At 33.9% G+C, this 20,468-nt stretch overlaps 1 protein-coding gene across 2 annotated transcripts in view; it reads right to left on the bottom strand.

Annotated features, from left to right (window-relative positions):
• The window catches only part of CEP290 (centrosomal protein 290), an 81,125-nt gene that overhangs the window by 38,582 nt on the left and 22,075 nt on the right, over positions 1-20,468 (bottom strand). For both annotated transcript variants that reach the window (XM_026499938.4, XM_057316263.1), the window contains exons 17-27: positions 19,785-19,897; positions 18,152-18,236; positions 17,276-17,418; positions 14,296-14,460; positions 13,782-13,931; positions 11,999-12,114; positions 10,694-10,796; positions 10,373-10,603; positions 6,749-6,922; positions 2,579-2,690; positions 795-1,000 (exon numbers count right to left, since the gene is read on the bottom strand). In XM_026499938.4, coding sequence (XP_026355723.2) covers positions 795-1,000; positions 2,579-2,690; positions 6,749-6,922; positions 10,373-10,603; positions 10,694-10,796; positions 11,999-12,114; positions 13,782-13,931; positions 14,296-14,460; positions 17,276-17,418; positions 18,152-18,236; positions 19,785-19,897 — 1,598 coding nt within the window. The remainder of the gene's footprint in view (positions 1-794; positions 1,001-2,578; positions 2,691-6,748; positions 6,923-10,372; positions 10,604-10,693; positions 10,797-11,998; positions 12,115-13,781; positions 13,932-14,295; positions 14,461-17,275; positions 17,419-18,151; positions 18,237-19,784; positions 19,898-20,468) is intronic.

Below are 20,468 nucleotides of genomic sequence, written 5' to 3'. Positions count from 1 at the left end.
CTAAGAATAGATTGACGAGGGTAAAGAGAAAGAGTCAGAAACAGATTATAAAACTCTGGTTATACACCAACCCACCAAAAGTCATTTATATTAGACAACTCACAGTCTAATATTTGAATCTCTGATTTTCTTAAATTTGTTTGAAATGTGGTATTCACATTATACTTTACTTCAATTAAATCATCTATAAATAAATATGAGTTAATAAAATCTTATTAACATATTTAGAGACTCAGTTAAAATAAACAAAATGAGATATGTTTAAAAAATATACTAATTCTCAAAGTAAACATTTCAAGAGTTCTTTTTCATCATTAATTGTTGAATATTTGCAGAATTATTTACTGCCAATTCAATATTTCTGACCATGTCAAAAAAGTCTAAAACTTACTATTAAAATGTAAAGTCCTGAGAGTAGAGATTACTGCCTATTTTGTTTCCTACCCTAACACCAGCCCCCATACAGTGTCCAGCATGTGACAGGCACTCAATAAATATTTGTTAAATGAACAATGGTAGTGGAAGGCAACATCATTATTAAGCAAATAATACCTTTTTGCATTAACTCTAATGTAATGCTGATGAGAAATAAGAACTCATTTACAGAAATACCTTTTTCTTTTTAAACATTTCAGATTTAAAAATACATCTTTTATTCTTTTATTTATACATTACATGAAACACAAGCACTATACTAATATGTTACTTCAGAAATACAAACTAATCTCTCACAAAATACAATGCCTAACATGACTAATTCTTACTCTAATTGCATGATAAAAATTATATCAAACCTCAGCAAATTTGGTTTCCAATTCAAAATTACGTTCTTCCATTTGCTTTAGTGAAGTCCTTACATGTTCATACATTTTTTGAGAGTGTTCAGCCCGCTGCCTTTCATTTAATTCCTTCATCTCCAGCATAGTGATTTTTTTGGAAATAGAAACAATTTCACTGTTGGTTATTGATTTCTTTGCCTTATCCATGTTTGATTCATTTCCTATATGCAACAATAAGAAGTCAATCTCAAGCCGTTACCAAAATCGTATCCCAAATATTTTAGCCATCATAGATAAGGATGCAACAACACAGTTCCATAGAAAACACATGAGCCTTATGAATTATGACTACCCTGTATTCCAGTCTTAGCTCTATTCCTGTTTGGATACTGCCTATCCCATTTCATCTCTCTGGAACTTGTTTCTTCATCAGTCAAATGATAATAAAAATTATTCCTCATAGAAATTTAGGAATTTCTAGAGGGAATCCAGCACTTATTAAAGAGAGATAGCGTAAAATGAACAGAGAACTTACCACAATTGTATGTATACTCTTTTTTTATATCTTAGGATATAAGATACCTTCTTTCATGTAGAAGCTACATGGAAGTCAATTTGCTTTTAATCTCTTAATGAATTAAAAATTGCATTTCTGAAAATAGCTTATTTTAGATAATGTTAGGCCCAATGTTACGTTTCACTAACGTACTACATGTCCCAATTATCAATTTAAAAAAACAGCTCTATTTTGTAACAGGAACCTTAAATAGCATTAGAGCTCTAAGGTCTAGAAAACAAACATACAAAAATACTTTATCCAAAGGAGCAAATTTATCTGAAAATTATAAAGCACAATGCTAGTAAGATAAAAAAAATATTTAAATGCCATAAACTAGGATAACCATTTGACAAACTAACATGGAAAACCCTAGCAGGAGCCACAAAGGTTTTAATATCCTGTGAGACAATAATATCTCTGTTAGATATACCTGAAGATGTTCACTGCAGCACCATAAGCAATTGCAAAAATAAGAAAACCTAGTGATTTAATCACTGAAATGGTAAGATATTGCATGAATATTTGTATGTATAAGAAGACGAATAAAACAGAAATATTTTGACATCTACTAAGTGAATATAGTATGTAATGTTAAATATAGTTTAAAGTATATATTTTTCCATTAGAGTCATGCTTACACTTTATTTATTTATTTAAGTTTTTATTTAAATTCCCGTTAGTTAACACACAGTGTAATATTAGTTTCAGGGATACAATATAGTGATTCAACACTTCCACACAATACCCAGTGCTCATGTAAACATGGATAAGGTGATACAAAAAATAATAATAGTCAAACTCTGGGCTATATAAATTCTTTTCAAAATTTTTTTGCCTTTTATGGTGACCTTTTAATTTGAATATATCAAATGATACATTCCCAAGAGAACTTTACACACAGTGGAAAATTCCCAATACTACCACTAAAATATAGATATTTAAAAATCATCACCAGTCTTGATTGTTATTTAAATGGTTCAAAATAGCTAATGCTTAGTCATAATTTTTTAACATATATGATTTCACTAGGACTAAATCTAATTAAATAACTAAAAACCAAATTTTGGTAGAGATTAGCACAAGATATTACACATCAACTGCCTGCTAAATTAAACTGTGAGGCAGAGTTCATTTTTATCAAAATACTTCCTTTGCACCTAATCGAGAAAAGGAACTATAAATGAAAAATACTCACTATTAGCTCTTCATCACTTTATATTATCAGAGTCCTAATACTTACCTAATTTAGTTTCTTGCTCCCAGGCTTGTTCGATAGTGTACAGTTTTTCCTTGGTAATCTCCAGTTCTTTATTTATAGACTCCATTTGTTCTTTTAGGGATGCATTTTCACACTGAATAAAACAGAAACGTCACTGCGAAACTACATTGTAATTCACACTAATACCACAGCAGTGACATTGCCTTAACTTGTATCTCCTAAAACTCACCATCCAGTTTTTTTGTAAACAAAATTAGGAGCTCCCCTACATGTAATATATACATAGTATATAGTATCTCCTAAAACTCACCATCCAGTTTTTTTGTAAACAAAATTAGGAGCTCCCCTACATGTAATATATACATACACACACACACACACACACATACACAGACATACACACATACATACAGAAAATATTATTTGAAAATAATCATCAAAATCCCGTGTATCCGATCTGTGGCTTCTGAGCATTAGCTTCTGCCGCGTGCATCTTGGCCAAGCTAGAACACTTAGAACTTCACAACCTGCACAATGAAGGTTGCTCACTTCCCTGTTTCACACAGATAGTTACTGAGCATCCGGCGTGCTATCAGTGAGGTGCTCCATGTCCACAGTAAAAAGAAACACAAGATTCTGGCCTTCCCAGGCCTCACCATTTGGTGTCTGTGGTTATGTGTGTGTGGCGGGTGTAAGGGAGGGTGTGGAAGGCAGCACATGGCGAACAGGTAAGCAAAGAAAACAATCATTAAAAATATAAAGATCCAGAAAGATACAGAGTAGGGACCCAGAGAAAAACAAAAGGAGTCAAATGAAGATAAAGTGGTTAAAGAAGAGGTGGTATTTAAGCTGAAAGCAAAAGTATTAGAAGGAGCCAGTCTTGAGAAGAAACCAGCCAGGGGAAGAGCTGATGTACTGACAAACCCGGAAGCTCTGATGGAGGACCGAGTTTGGGGTGCTAGCAGACTTGAGCACCGTCAGCAAAAATAACAGCGAAGAGTGCTCTGAGGGACAGTGGGAGAGAGAACAGGGGGCCATACTGGGCCAGGCATGGTATGTCAAGATAAGGAACTGGAATTTAACTTAATATATAGTAGGAAACCATTTAAAGATTTTGAGGAGGAAGTTTTCAAGAATCATTCTGAAGGCAATGCAGAGAATAAATAAAGGAATACACAGGGAAATCAGAAATTAAGATGATATCATAAAGGCCTGATGAATAGGGTCCTAGTGGTGAAGATGGAGAAAAGAGGACACAATGAATGAATTATATTCGGGAAATAAAAACGGCAGGGGAGAGGAATGACTAGAAAGCAACTCTAAGGTTGCCTTCCCTAAGCAGGTAACAGTAGTGCATACTGAAACAGAAAAGACTATGTGAGAAGAACAGATGTCAGGAGATGATTTTGGATATGTTAAATTTGAGATCCCACTAAAACAGGAGTAAAGCAGGTAATTCCATTACAGCACTGAGAAGTCAGGCTGGACACATAAATGTAGGAGTTGGCACATAAAGTTAATATGCTCATTTTTTCTTTGTTTTAACAAACCGAATGCTTACTATGTGTCAGGTATTCTAAGCCCTGGACTTTAATGATAAACAAATCTATCCTAGAACTTGTGTTTTGGTGGGGGGGGGGGTAGTTGGAAAAGAAGCCAATATATAACACAATGTCAGGTAATATGTGTTATGAAGAATGGTGAAACAGGATAATGAGGTTTTCTTTAAAGTAGATGTTACAATAAAAAGAAAAGCAAAGTAAGGGAATGAAATATGACTTTCCGGTAACAGGCATAATTACAACCTGGTCTAGGTAGTGTAAATACATAGAAAAACGACAAAAGAGGGATTAGAGTGTTTTAAACATCTTTTTACCCTTTTTTCTCTTACTTCCTGACTTTCAAGGAGAACTTTGGTCTTGCTCCAGATCCTATTCTCAGCCCCCCACCTTGGCAGTGCATGCATGCACCCTTTTACCACCTCCTCTCCAACCTTCAATTGTTCTCTCCCTATTCGCTCTAAATTTTCTTTCTCTCTCCCCTCAAACTACATTGGTCTCCTTTATTTAAAAGGAAAAAAGTTGATAAAACAAATCTTCCTCTCGGGGGCGCCTGGGTTGAGCGTCTGCCTTCAGCTCTGGGCGTGATCCCGGCGTTATGGGATTGGGCCCCACATCAGGCTCCTCCGCTATGAGCCTGCTTCTTCCTCTCCCACTCCCCCTGCTTGTGTTCCCTCTCTCGCTGGCTGTCTCTATCTGTCGAATAAATAAATAAAATCTTTAAAAAAAAAAAATCTTCCTCTCGATTCTAACTTAGCCCACATCTCTTTCTCTTTTCTTCTGTCATCAAATTTCTAGTTGGTTTTTGCATTTCCTTATCACCCACTCTCTTTATTTTCTGAAACTTGATTTTCATCACCTTTACTCTCAAGAACTTCACTCTCAAAAGGCATCAATGATTTCCTAATCACCACATCTGATGACCTTGGCACCATGGCTCTACACCATTAATCACTCTCTCAAGGTCAACATTTATCAGCTTTAACTGTGTGCCATACAGGAGGCACTAAACACACAAACATGAATTAAGTCGAGTTCCTGATATCAAGAAGCTTATATTCTAGTCGGGGATGCAGACGTATCAAACACTCACGTGATACAAATAGCAGAACCAGGTAGGTACAAGACAGAACTAATATAAACAGAGGGACTTTGTTCTATAAAGAAAAATGCTTTTGAAAAAAAAAAAAGATAATGTCTGAATAGAATTCACTGAGCACGTAAGCTGAGAGAGGGGGGAGAGCTTTCTAGACAAGGGAACAGCAGGTGTGAAAAAACATATCTAGGAAAAAACACTGTGTTCCAGAAAGCTGGTAGTACAGTGTCAAAAACCGAAATTGTAAAAGTACTCAGAGCATCACAGGAGATGACATGAGGTAAGGGGGGCTAATCACGAAAGGAATTTGACTTTTATTCTTCAAGTGACTGGCAGCTGTTGATAGGTTTGAAGCAGGGTGTCCCATGGTCAGGTTCATGTTTAGAATAATCATTGCGGTGGCAGTAAGGGGGAGGTAACACGGGAGACAGGGATTGGAGTAATGGCTACCACAAAACACATAATAAAGAATAAAACTAAGACACTGACAACAGGGACAAATATATATTCAGAATTATAATCGAGATGTGGGAAGAAGAAGGGATACAACACAAATGCAATTTTTTTTTAATTTTAAGGAAAGATGAAAAATATTCTTTGGAAAAACAGATAAATAAAGGTTAAAAATTACTTATTGGTATGTTATCTACATAACACATTTCTTACATAGGATTTTTAAATGTTTCAGAGGAAGAGGACAAAAGGCATGAAAGATGAGGAAAAAGTAAAATAAATTATTACCACACCTAGATATTGAACATTTTCTATAAAAATTAACATAATCATCTCTCTTTAGCAATACCAGTAGAAAGTAAACTGATCATGATTACTTATAGTTAGTATTAATAAATAACTCAGATAATTTTGTAGGAATCATTCAAAGCTATATACAATGACATTCGGGTGTTTTACTGATTGTGTCCCTCTACACAAGTACAATCTATGAAGCCTCAAAATTAGACCTCACTCCTGTCCTAGGAGAGGATCACAAAAGAGAATAAGTCAAAAGACATAAGCTCCTATTTCTGAAGAGGAAGATGAACAAATCAGGAGCTGGTTTTGCCTACTGTTAAACGTATAGTCAAGTGGCTAGAAGAGAACTACAAAGGGTTCTGGGCCACATTCACATACTATTTGAATGAAACTTATAATACTTCATCCTATTTTTCTTTTCTGTACAATAAGAAAGGATGGGAATTTCCAGAGCTCATCCATGGTCCAGGAAGAGCCATTCTCAGCTACATCATCCCAAGGAACATAATAAGCCAAGGACTATGAGAAAATAATTTGCACTGGGATCAGGGGGAAGAGAAAGGGATGGGAACTTAATGATGCTTCCTCTTTTGGTTACAATTTCCCTATCTGGTTCATGCCCCTTTTTCTTTTTTAAGTGCCTAGGGAAAAGAGGCTTGATTCAATAAAATTATGCAAGTGGACTAAGGGAGGATGGCAGGATGAAGTCATCATTCTGCACCTACCGGTATCACCCAAGAAAAACAGCTAATATTACAAGGTTCAAGGACCACATAAACTTACCTCTAAGTGTTCCAACTTATTTGTTCTTTGAACCAGCATATTATCTTTTTGCAAGATGTCCCTGTACTTTGCAGTCAATTCATTGTATTGTTTATTGGCCAATTCTAGTTCAGACAAAGAAACACTATTATCTATAACTTTTTGGAGAGCTGCAATCTTGAAAATGGCCATTTCCTATATAAACAAGGATACACTGAGTTACGTTGGTGTATTTTTTTTCTGGTGAAGTATAAGATAGTACAGCTAAAAGCAAAACAGATTTTAGAATCATTTTTTAGAAAAAGATTTCTCATGTATTAAAAATATTACAATAATTAATTTCTTTCATATAAGAATATTACTTAGAAATTTTAAATAAGAATAAAAATAAAGGGAATTCTTTCACAACTATCACAGTGAAATGAAATTCAATTAATTTCAGAAAAGCACAATACACAGCAGCAAGAAAATATATCACTCAGAATGTATCTCTGGATGGGTTTTCTAAATTTCATAAGATTAAAAAAAATTAGCCTTTAGTTAGCTGAATGGCAAAATTAGCATCACCACATTATGATTTAGCTATTTCTGCTTATTACAGTTATACAGAGAAGCTTTGTAGTAAGAGAAAACCTTTTGGTCACATGAAGGAAACAATACTTGATGAGAAAAAAATTTTTCTCGATCATAGCTATCTCTAATAAATAATATGAAAGGCTTTAAGTTACTTATTTCATGTTCTACTCATCAGCTATACAACTATAAAAAGTCACTACTCAAAGACACTGTATTAACACTAAGAAGAAATATCTGAACTTTCATTTCTCTCTAAAGTAAGTTGATGAAGTAGTACAAGGAATAACCAAATTTATAAAGTGAGGAAGATAAAGAATTTACGGTTAAAATTTCTTCTAAGTACAGTAATGAGGAAAAAATATTTGTAATAGTGCTTCACATCTCATTTTGACAGCTTCTCTTTTCCATCTAAGTAAGAACACATTATTCTACCTTACCCTTGGAGTTTGGTTTCACACTTTCTTTGGATGGGGAGGAGTTTCCTATTTCCAATCCCCTAAAAATGCACCAGCCCCCAAATCCAGGTTGAACAATCAGGTTGAGAGAAGCATTCTAGTTCTTCTTTCCCTTCTATCTCACACACTAGCTATATGTGTAATACTCCAAGAAAAACACAAAAACATTTCTTAAGACTCAAAATTTCCTGATTACATGTCCACATAAAAATAGCTTTCATTATTCAACAAGTCCCTTTTTGCATCAGGGTTCAGCTTAAAGATCACATTGAAAATAAGTTTGTTAGCATGACAATTTCACCTATTACTATTTTTAAAAGCGAATAGTAAGGAAATCAACTTCATTTTAATTCTACTTTGAATTATTTTGTGTTTATATGATCCTATGTAAATGTGAACATGTAAACTGCACATGTACATGCTTAAAATAAGCTATCTAAGACAAGATGTAAAGCAAGGTGTAAAAGAGCGCACACAGCATGCACCTTCCTGTGTCTGTTAGTATCTTCAAAAAGAATCATTAAAAGGATCATCAGTTACCTATAGCAAGTAGGGCAGAATGGAGTCAAAGGTATAGGGACAGAAGTAAGATTTCTCTGACTATATGTTTGAAACATGCAAATGTTTTATATATTCAAATCAATTAAAGAAAAGAAAACAAAAGTAACCTCTGAGTTTGAAAACAAATGCAAAACAAATGAGCCAAACTATATATTAAATTTATAGGATAACCACACAAAGAAAATTATTTCAATTTACTGTAGAATATATTACCTTGACTATACATCCCACTGAAAGTTATTCTAAAGAAAATAAGAACTATAAAGAAATTTTAAACTAAATCTGGTAGCATTGCTGCTGTTGTTAATACCAATGCAAGATTATCATCAAATTAATGTGTTATATATATATTTTTTAAAGATTTTATTTATTTATTTATTTGACAGAGAGAGAGGCAGCCAGCGAGAGAGGGAACACAAGCAGGGGGAGTGGAAGAGGAAGAAGCAGGCTCCCACCAGAAGAGCCTGATGCGGGGCTTGATCCCAGAACTCTGGGACACACCCTGAGCCGAAGGCAGATGCTTAACGACTGCGCCACCCAGGCGCCCCTAATGTGTTATATTAATATGAATCCTAATATTATAGGCTAGAGCGATTATTTTAATGTTAATAACAGATTTCCATGTAAGAAAAAGAAAATATGAGTACAAAAATCAAAGGTTAATAACAACTCCATACCCTTTCCTAACCCCATTATATTAAATCTGAATTGGAGATAACAGTATGAACTCATGGTTTAAGTATACACATATTTTCCTCATTTGTCCACTGAAAGGGACCAGCAGCAATGAAACTGCAAGAACAGTAATATCTAGTGACCAGTTTTTGGTACCCACTAAAAAAAAATCAGGGTTCTTTAGAGTAATGATTTATTCCAAATCTGGATCAAAGTATGTAAGGTGAATCTTGAACATCCTGTGCCAGAAAACAAACCAACATTTGAAGCTTGGTTCAAAGACTACCGGATTCTTGTCAACAGGCAACAAGAGACGGCTTTAAAGGGCTCCAACTGGCCAAAATTAAGACTAACAAATAACAACTAAGTGTGTGAGTCTAATGATACTGAAAGAAGAAAAAGCTGGGGAGGTCAGGCAAACAGATACAAGTAGAGTATACCAACTCTGATTTCTCAAGACTAGTCATTAAAAGAAAGAATGAAACTTTTATCTTGTCTTTCTAGTAGGAACTATACTTCAAGATAACCGAACAGGCTGGGTTGATGAGGAAAAGCTCTTTATTTTACAAAAGCCTGTTGGCTAATACACGTAGAAAACATGCAACATGCAACTCCTAATGAAATAACTGAGTCGGGTAACGACAATCATCAGTGGATACTAAAGCCAATAGGAGGACTGGTAAAGAACTGGTTATTTGCATGGTACCAAAATATCACCAGTTAACTAAATCACTTAATAATAGAGATACATGGCTGTTTGCCCCTCAAGACAATAACCACGCATGAAACATGGGACTACCAAACACTCCATCTCTTGAAGTGATGCAACATAAAGTATTACTTATAAAGTACAATGGATTATGGATGGAGTATTCTTACCAAAAATGTTTAACCTGACATACCCAAGGCTTCAAAGCTTTTAGTAAATACAATGAAAAGCGGAATAAGCACAATTACAAAAGAAAATAATCAGGTAAATCTTCAACATTTTTCACAGAGGAAAAGAAACCCGGGAGATTTTATGAATATTAAAGAATCTAAATACAATGCAGGGTGCTTGACTGGATCTTGGGACAACTGAGGAAATGTGAATATGGTCTGGACATTAGATAATGTAAGGCACTTATTGTCCATTTTGTTAGACGTGATAAAATCATTGTGTTATGTAAACAAAAAAAGGCTTTTTTTTTAGAGATGCACACTAAAATATTCAGGGAAGAAATGTCTACAATTTATTCCTACAAGGAACAGATGAAGCATTTATGGCAGAATGTTAATAAATGATAACTACTAATCCAGGTGATGGCTGTTCATTATACTATCCTCTCTTCCTCATACTTGAAGTTTTTATAGAATCAAAAAAAAAAATCAGATGTACCTTAAATCGTTGCAAACGTCCAATTTTTTCACCAACTTCAGCTTCCATTGCTATCAATTCATTCTTCTGTTTCCCATTTTCTTTCCTAAGCTGTCGCTCCATTTCTACTAAAGTAGTATACTGTCTTATGAGTGACTTTTCATTCACTTGCAGGACTGTGATTTTTCTACTATTTTCTGAAAGTGTTTTTTTCATGTCATTTGAATCCATCTGAAGAGCACTGAGCAAATTCTGCACAAAGACACATTTCTATTACTTGCTGAACATAGCTATCTTGGTTTGTACGATACTGTATACTGATTTTAAAAGAGTTTTACTTACATTATATTCTTTTACTTTTATAGCATCTTGTTGGATTTGATCCTCCAGTTTTTTCTTTTCCTCTTTCACTGTTTCAGATTCTGTTTTCCAGGTCTCCTTTTCACTTAAAAAAAATAAAAATAACAATATAATAAACCTAATAAAATACGTAACTACTGGAAAACAAGAGGCATCATGGCTACTGGTATCTGATAACAGAGTATCTCAAAATTCCATTCGACAAGGATTTAGCTTGGAAGTTCTATTTTTATTAAATAAATGCAGTGTAAAGAAATTATTTTATGAAATTACTTTCATTATTCCATGAGTCACAACTCTACAACTGTTACAATATAACTGAAGCTGAATTTTATAAAACTTTATTAAAAATAGAAAACAAATAGGAAAATAATCAACATTCCAAACCAATTCTGGAAACCAATTCTCAATATTCTGACCCTACTCTTAAAACTTGAGGTTAGCCAGTTGCAAAATACTTAGAATACAAACAATAGTAGAAATCATTTGACTTAAAAGAAGGTGTGTAAGACACTGTTTCTTACCCAAGAGACATTCTACAGTCACCTGCAATCTGGCTGGCATAAACAAATTACAGTGGCATCACTCTCTTTGCCAGTGAATGGCTGAGACTTGAACATATGACTTGGACAGCTCATTGGACCAATTCTGGCTAATGTGATCTGAGTCAAAGTCTGTTCTGCTAGAAGGTTCTGGAAATTTTTTTTTAATCTAAATATAAAAAGTTGTGTGGGGGAAAAAAAAACGCCTCTTCTAGAAGACAGTGTGCATGGTTCCCTTTTCTTTGAACTCCTGAAACTATTTTATAAACCATAATAGGAGATTATGACAACCGATAACACTGCCTACCCTATAATTAGCTTTGGGGTTCTTGTTAGACCACATAATTACCCTTTGTGTTTAAATCACCTTTGATCTGGTATTCAAATGACTTCTAAGAAAATTATTTGGTTGATACAGATGAAATAGAGATAAGGAAAAACATATCAGTTACCAATGAAAATATATCAATGACACTGATGATGAAGAATGATGCTAATGGCTGACATTTACAAAATGTTCATATCTGAGCATTTTCATATGCAATTCAATTAGATTTTGTAACAACCCTATGAAAAAGGCATTACTATCTCAGAAATTTATAGATAAGGAAACTAAGACATAAAATAGAAGGGAAGAGGCACGAAGGAAGGGTAAAACAAAATATCTAAGTATTTTCTTACATTTCTTTCATCATTAATAAGAATATGCTGCAATTATATTATAAAGTTTTGCTAACATTTATACCTTAGATATTCCTTATATAATAAGCTTTGCTGATGACGAATTACTGCAAATTTTCTGTTATAGTCTTCAAGAGAATCTTCTAAATTCTTTAATTTATTTTCTTTACATTCTAGTTCCTAAAAATTGGTTTAGAAATAAGAATGAAAAAAGAAATCAGAATATATTTTAAATTGGAAATTATAAATTCATACTCAGACAAGATTATAGAAAAATATATAAAAGAGAATATAGTTACCAAATCCATTAGCAGCACAGATAATTTCTATAACATCTGGAACATCTTAGTTAAAGGCATATGGAAGGAGGCAATATGTATAAAGAGAAGTACTATAAACCTGGTAAAATTATTTGTATCATATTTGATAGTTTAGGAACCATGTAAATTATCAGATCCAGTGGTTATAAACTTCCTCTAGTCACTGAGCCTCACATACCCTTTTGGGAACATATTTGTTCATGCCTCCATTCAAACAACCCTTATTTTAACCTTTCCAATTACTTCATTCTATAGACAAAGAAACAGACTTAGAAAGATTAACTCAACATTAAAAAGCTCATTAAAACGACAGTTGGTAGCCATTGCTGAACACATATGGCAAGACTGGCGTGGGTACCTTACATACATGCAAATCCAACACTTAACAAGTTAGGTCATGTGTGGCTCTGAAGGCCTTGGCTATATCTATCACTTTCAGGACTGGGAGTCCAAGTACGTGTTTCGCCACTATGAACAGGTTTTCAGATTCCCAACTGGTGCTCTCTAATCTACCACAATGCCTCTCATATGTTTTTTATATAAAGATTGAAAAAAAAATTAATGTTATCTGAAGCAACACGACAATGCCATACTACCATTACTTGTTGACACTGTTTCTATACTACAGAAGAGAATTCATAGAGTGCTAAAGTTATATAATCATAATTCAAGTATATTCACAAAGGGATCGTCTAGGAGATGGAAACAGTAGTGCTTATAATAAAAAACATTTTCATTGATTCCAAACACATTTTTGTAATTATATTTCAAATGAACATGATGTTATGGACATTCACACTTCAAATGAAATAATGCAAAGTATCTCTCATTAGACCGTGCATAATGACCACAATATAGGCAGCAAAACTGACAAACACAGGGGAGCACTACCCTTTCTAAAGCAGTAATGATTAACTAACATAAGTTTAAAGGGAAGAAATAAATGAAAGGCAATTTGATTTAAAAACTTTTTCTTGTGGTTAAAACAAAAAAGGAACAATTTTAATCATTTCACTAAATATTGTATCAGACTTTATTCACTTAAATTGCTTTTCCAACCAGCACTAAAAAAAAGTGCTGTCATTAAGCGTCTGCCTTCGGCTCAGGGCGTGATCCTGGCGTTCTGGGATCGAGTCCCACATCGGGCTCCTCTGATGGGAGCCTGCTTCTTCCTCTCCCACTCCCCTGCTGTGTACCCTCTCTCGCTGGCTGTCTGTCACATAAATAAATAAAATCTTAAAAAAAAAAAAAGTGCTCCCCTATTTATACATTACCACCTTAGCTGCATGTTATTCTACCTGTCAATCATAGATTTCATATGACACATATGTGCACAGATATGTCAGCATGCTTTTTATACAGATGAATGGAATGCCTTTATTCATCAAATTCCATTTAATATCAAAATCCAATAAAAATATATATCAATGATAATATTCTAAGGAATACTCAAAGGAATATATGAAGACTAAATTAAAAAACATGTTATCAATTACTTTTGTTATTCATATGCAAAATTTTTACTACCTGTAAGATACATATTAAATATTCATTTTGAGAATTAATAATATTGGCACTAGATGGTGCTATCCCATCAGGTAAGTCCACTCCTTTAAAAACAACATTTGATCCTTCTGATTGCCGTAAAAGAATGGTTTCTTTTTCAAGATGATCTATCTGGAAACAAACAGTTCAGAAATGAGAGTCACATCTCTTACAACCAAAGACAAATTGAAAAGCAGGTGACTTTTTCTTCCTACTAAATATTTTTAAAAAGTAATGTATGAATGCCCTACCAGGCATTAATTAAACCATACTCCAAATTATATTTAGAAATACCTAGGTATAGACTTAGAATTTTTGTATTCTTTTATGTTATAAAAGCTATTTATTTCCCACTTATTTAAGAAAAATCCAAAAAGGAGTTTTCTTAATGTTGAATTAATTCAAGCATTTTCTCAGTCTTTTAAAAAAATTAAGTTTCATATTAAGACTATGTTCATAGTGCTCAGCATTTTCTATTATTTGATAATATTCTCACCTTTAAATTTGCTTTTGCCAACTGCTGAGAATAACTGATAGCCTCCTTCCGAGATTCCCTGAGCTCCTGTCTTAATTCTTCATTCCTTCCAGTAAGTTGATCAACTTGGGCTTTCAAATGTAGATTGGCATCAAAGATTCCTTCTGCATTCTTAGATTCTATAGCCTAATATATTTAGATTATATTGAAAAACCATGAAGCAAAATACTAAAATCATAGTAAAGAAAAAAGAACTACCTTTGAAATAAAATTCACATTTAGGCATTTTACTCTTTCCACGGACAGGCATAATAACAAAATTATGCCAAAACCATTCCTTATTTATGAATCTAAATTTATAAAACTCTAGATTAACTTACATCAGTATTACCAAACATAGTAATTACCTCATTATAACATTTAACAAACATTTAGCTAATTTTAGTAGACTGGTAGACTAGAAAAACAACCGGAAGGGAGTAAGAGGATTAGGGTTCAAATCCTAACCAATTTCTTACTAGCTCAGCAAGTGACTTAAATTCTTTAAACTTAAGTTTCCTTATATTTAAAGAAGAGGAAATAATGTTACATCTGTCTACAAAGTTTTTACACAGTCAAAATGAGATAATTTATATGCAGATACTTTGAAACTATGCAGCATCCATATTTAAAGCATGATCAAAGGAATGAAATAGTTACTACATTTAATTAAGTGAATTTTTCATTGCTCCCTCTCCACACAATTGAAGCATACATAATGAAAAGGCAAAGTATGGTAACAAAGTATAATCCAAAAGGGCTGGATAAGCAAAAACAGTATGTCAAATATTAACATATTATCAAAGAGGCTTCATTGGTCCTAATTCTCCAACAGTGGCATGCATAAATATACAAACATCCCCGTACACATTGACGTAGTACGTACATATAAATATATTTGCATTTTAAAGAAACTATATGTAACAGAACCACTAACTGCAAACTAAAGAAAGCTTCAGAAAAGAAGGCAAAGGCAAAGAAGGTTAGTGATCCAGAGTATAACGTGAGGCAGAAGTTTTATAAAAAGTAAGCTTTTACCCCCAAGAGACCTGGGCAGGGATCATATGGAATAATAAATTATACTAATTCAAAGTGGATAGCAGGAAGACAGAAGTAAGTAGAAGGAGGTACTGTGACAGACATCATGGTGGTCTAGTTGCCTGTCTTGCTGAGAAATAGCACCATGTTGTCTACATGGCCTTTTATTAAAGTGAGATTAAATGGTGATTAGAAGTACTGAAAAATAACCTGTGGCAACAGAGAGTGAAATGAAGTACATAATCCAGAAATATCTGATCTAAAGTGTCACTGATTCTGCAAACTTCTTACAGCAGGCGATGTTAGATCATGTCTGAGTTACAGACACAGCAGATCAATCAAAAAAGAATGACAACCCAAGACAGAAGCAGATGAAATCTCGGCGAACAGTGGTCCTGGCAAGACCAGAAGCTGTCAACTGAAATAGGAGAAGTCAGAATTTCCTGTGCTATCCATTCTGTTGGTATTTGGTCACATAACTCCGCTAAGTGGAGTTTCCCTCGGAAAACAGTTTGATCTCGACACGGTATCGGTAGTGGGCAGCACCACAGATGAAAGCCGTTCACAGAAAAAGCGTAAAGAATCATTTCAGACATTCAAAATAGCAGAGGCGAACAAAGTTACCAACAGGAGAAGGAACATAAAAATGAGTAACATATAAAGAGAATTAAATGGTTCTCATAAATTTTGCAAATGATCTTGCCTCAGGAAGTTTTGAACACACCAGTATCACTCTCCCTCTCTGCTAACAATACAGTGCTGCTAAGAAAGAGTGTTCAACTACTGACTAATTCACTATAAAAAAAGCAATTCAACAAATAATATTTTCTTGGGAAGCACAAATTTGGGAAGCAATAATGTATGCTAGGTATGTTCAGATTATGTAAACAATACATTTAATATTAAGAATTTAAAATGTATGTTTTATTCAAGTTTATGTAACACTCATTAACACTGTAGAACTCTCAAATCTCTTTACAGTAAATATAAACAGACTATTATTTGATGGCTAATATTTTTCCTGTAGCAATGCTTAAGCATTGAAATATTTAAAATATTCTCACTACACTTCTAGGTTTGTGGCATAAGGTCCTACCAGACCTATCTTCCAACACTTAACAAGTGCATATAAAAAACAACTCTTTGAAGGTTCTAAAAAATAAACAAAAACAAGTAGATTTTTAAGAGGACTTAAAACTTGGAAGACAGAACCACTGAGGAGTGAATTTTGCATTTGCGGGGGCGGGGCAGTTGTGGCATGGGGAAGGGACAGGCTACAGTTGCAGTGACCTGTCATCCTTCTGGCCAAGAAAACCAGAGATAGAGCCCAAAGTCACGGGAAAGTAAGAGAGGAATCCCAGAAAGAAAATAACCAGCCAAAGGGAACTCCCAAATTCTGTTAAAAAACTCTACCAGGCTGACCTTTGAAACAGAAGAATGGAGATGATATAGGAAAATATTGGTGATCTTATAAATAGATAAATAGCAATTATCCAGTCTGGAGGAGAAAAGATAAAAAATTAGGGGGAAAAATGAAAAAAGCCTCAAAAACCTGTGGGACAACATCAAAAGGTCTAAGATGTCACTGGAGTCCCAGAGACAATGGATAACTGAAGAACTAAAACGGTAAACTTTCTAGTTGTAGTGAATGGCACAAGTAAACAGATTCAAGAAGATCAGCAAACCCCAAATGACATACACATACACACATACAAATATATGCACACACATACCTACACACACCAAGGCACATTAGAGTGAGACTGGTGAAAACCAAATAACAGAGAAAGTTTTGAAAGCAGCCTGAGAAATTTGCATGTAACAAACAGGGGAACAATGATTCAAATGACCATAATGTCTCATCAAAAACAATGAAGACCAGAAAAAAGTTGAACAACATCTAAACCAATGTGAAAAAACTTACATTAACTAGTCTTTCAAGGCTAGGGATGATTAGAGATGTTTCTCCTCCTTTAACGTCAGGATCTTTCTGCATTTCCTTAATAGCTTGCAATATTTCTTTCATACCTTCTTCCAGCTGCTTATTTTCTTCAGCTAATTCTTTTACTAAAATGACATATTTTTCTCATTCAATGAATATCTTCTTCACAATTTACACTATTCTTTTTTTTTTTTTAAAGATTTTATTTATTTATATGACAGAGAGACAGCCAGTGAGAGAGGGAATACAGGCAGGGGGAGTGGGAGAGGAAGAAGCAGGCTCCCAGCAGAGGAGCCTGATGTGGGGCTCGATCCCAGGACTCTGGGAGCACGCCCTGAGCCGAAGGCAGACGCTTAACAACTGAGCCACCCAGGCGCCCCTACAATTTACACTATTCTATACAAATAACAAATATTTCACATATAGAAAAAAAAACCCATTTGGAAAATGCCAAAGTAAAAAAATGTACAAAAAATTTCACCTATAAATCCAACGTGTGAATAGCTGAATTAAATGATACACCTACTTAAACCATGCACATGTATGTTTCACTATTGAAAAGAAATCATAGATACTTTGTCTTCACTTCACTGAACATCTTTTAAATTTGTTTTAACTTTCATTAGACAACAAAAAAGAAAAACTGACTTATTTATCACCACAAAAAATTCACATTAGTAACTTTGACAATGAGCATAGCAAGGCAAACCAAATAGATGAATGAGAGAGACTGAGTCTATGTACTAAGGAGGTAATTAAAGTTAAAACAGACTAGAAAACAAGAATGTATTAAAGTCCTTTTAGATCCATGATTTTCAGTATAGGATAAGTAGAGAAAAATAAGAAATAGTAACTTACATTTATTCTGAAATTTGGTTAGTATTGTTCTACCTCTTTCTAAATCTCTTTCCTTTTCAATTAGTTCCCTTGAAAGAAATTCATTCTGTATAGAACATAAAGAATAAAATTGATTTTTTAACAAAATATCACTATAGTTTATAGTTTTCAAGTTAAAAAATTGTGACCAATTGAGGTGTAACACACCAGAAACAAGCTATAGAAATACAACAGTAGTAATAAAAATAAAACCCAAAAGGTAAAACAGCTGGTGGTCTTCCTCCCACTTTCTCCCTTTCCCCACTCCCACAGCAAAGACAAAGAAATATACTGAAAGTTTTGTCTTTAGTACCACAATCGTCTCTTTTAATAGTCTGCCTTTATACTACCTGCTCTGCCTGGCTTCTATGACGTTCAAGCTCTATTTCCGCATTTCTATTCTGCGCTTCCTTGACCAATAAATCCTGTGCTATGACTTCATTCTAAAGAAATAATTAATAAATTAGGCAAGTCAATGATTTCGTATCAAACTTATTGCATTTTTAGATTTTTAAAAAATAGAATGTATATAAATTAGTGCTATGTGCAAGCATAAAAAAATTCTTATTAGAGAACTTTGTTAGAGAAATTATAAAAAAAGGGTTAATAAAAAAGTGATCTCAGTAATGTAATTTGGAGGAAAGCTCACCTGAGATCTAAGAAATACTAGTTCTCTCCGTAGCTGTTCTATAAGATTCTCAAGTGGATCTATCTTAGATGATTTTGATTGTATAGTAATAGGCACATGGTCCGGAAGATTAACTTCAAGTTTACTTTTCAAAATCTCTGTCTGTAAAGACACTTCACTCTTTCTTATATCTTCTTTCAAACTGATATCAGCATATTTTATCTGGTTATGAAGCTGTTCATCTTCTGATGTTGCTACTTGTGATTCATCCGTATCAGCTCTATTATCATGAATTTGTTCACAAAATACTGCAGATTTTTGCCTAAGTGATAATTTCTGCATTAAGTCTGAAGCTGTTGATAAGGCCTGTAAAGATGAACTGCTTTTCTGTGTGAAACTAGTCTTCTCTAGTGCCTGACAGCTTCTTGACACTTTCTTCATTGAGTGGTCAGAAAGAGAGTAAAAGTAGTCATCTATTTCTTCATGGCTTTCCCTACTAAAGCTATTGACTAATGATTCTAGATTTCTTAAAGACCGTAGACAAGGTGCTTTAAAAATCTCCTTTATCGTAATAGTTTCTGGAGGTGAAATGTTATCTTTTACTTGTATAGATGAAGAATGTTTAGTTAGAGAGACAAAAGGATCCACCTCACTTTCTACACTATGTTGAATTTCAGACAACATTCTTGATAATGATCCCATGGTGACATTCTCCTCTGGTTCATTCTGATATAACTGTGGAAAACCGAATGATGGTCTCCTATGCGGCAGCTCTATTTTATCTGAACTCCTAATCTGTATTCAGAGTAAATAAGGTCTCATTAATCAATCTTTGGATCAACAGGTTATTTAAATTTAAAAAAAAAGTTTCCTTTCATTTAACAACTATAAAAGAAGCAATGTTCAAAAGGAGGTAACGGGGGAAAGAAATGAAAGCACTAATAATAACATTTTTCTTCTATTCTCTTTGCCATAACAATACTTTACCTTTGATTGAGCTTCACTCATATTTTTGAGGCTTGCAAAATCGAATTTCCTTTCTCCTATTTTATTTTCTTGAGAAAAGTTTTCAGTAAGGTTCAGATCCTCGATGGTTAATCCTACATATAAAAGAATTAACAAATTAGAAACATAAAATAACTCTCTTATTAGTCTAATTCTTAAAAAGTAAAATCAAGTTTGTTTGTTTTTTTAAAAGATTTTATTTGTCTATTTGTCAGAGAGATAGACATAGAGAGAGAGAGCACAAGCAGGGGGAGTGACAGGCAGAGGAAGAAGCAGAGTCCCCGCTGAACAGGGAGCCCAATGTGGAACTCGATCCCAGGACCCTGGGATCATGACCTGAGCCAAAGGCAACCAACTGAGCCACCCAGGTGTCCCAGTAAAATGAAGTTTTAACTCAAACAAAAGGTAGAATACTTCCAAAATCCTTGATCCACATGTAGCTTATACAACCTTCTGATTTAGCTCACTTTTAATATTAATAATACAAGAAACTAATATGACTTTTATCTTCTCTATCATTCTTTACACATTCTATACTAAAGTATTAATAAGTACTGAAATAGTTTAAAGGCATATAAAATAAGCAAGAATCATGAATGAGTAAACTGGTTAATACACTAATAAATTATGAAGTTTTGCCATCCTAGAAATTTTTTGATATATTAC

Source organism: Ursus arctos, unplaced genomic scaffold, assembly GCF_023065955.2.
Source record: "Ursus arctos isolate Adak ecotype North America unplaced genomic scaffold, UrsArc2.0 scaffold_21, whole genome shotgun sequence".
Classification (NCBI taxonomy): domain Eukaryota; kingdom Metazoa; phylum Chordata; class Mammalia; order Carnivora; family Ursidae; genus Ursus; species Ursus arctos.
Note: the sequence above shows the minus strand (reverse complement) of the source record. Positions and strands in the feature narration are given on the sequence as shown.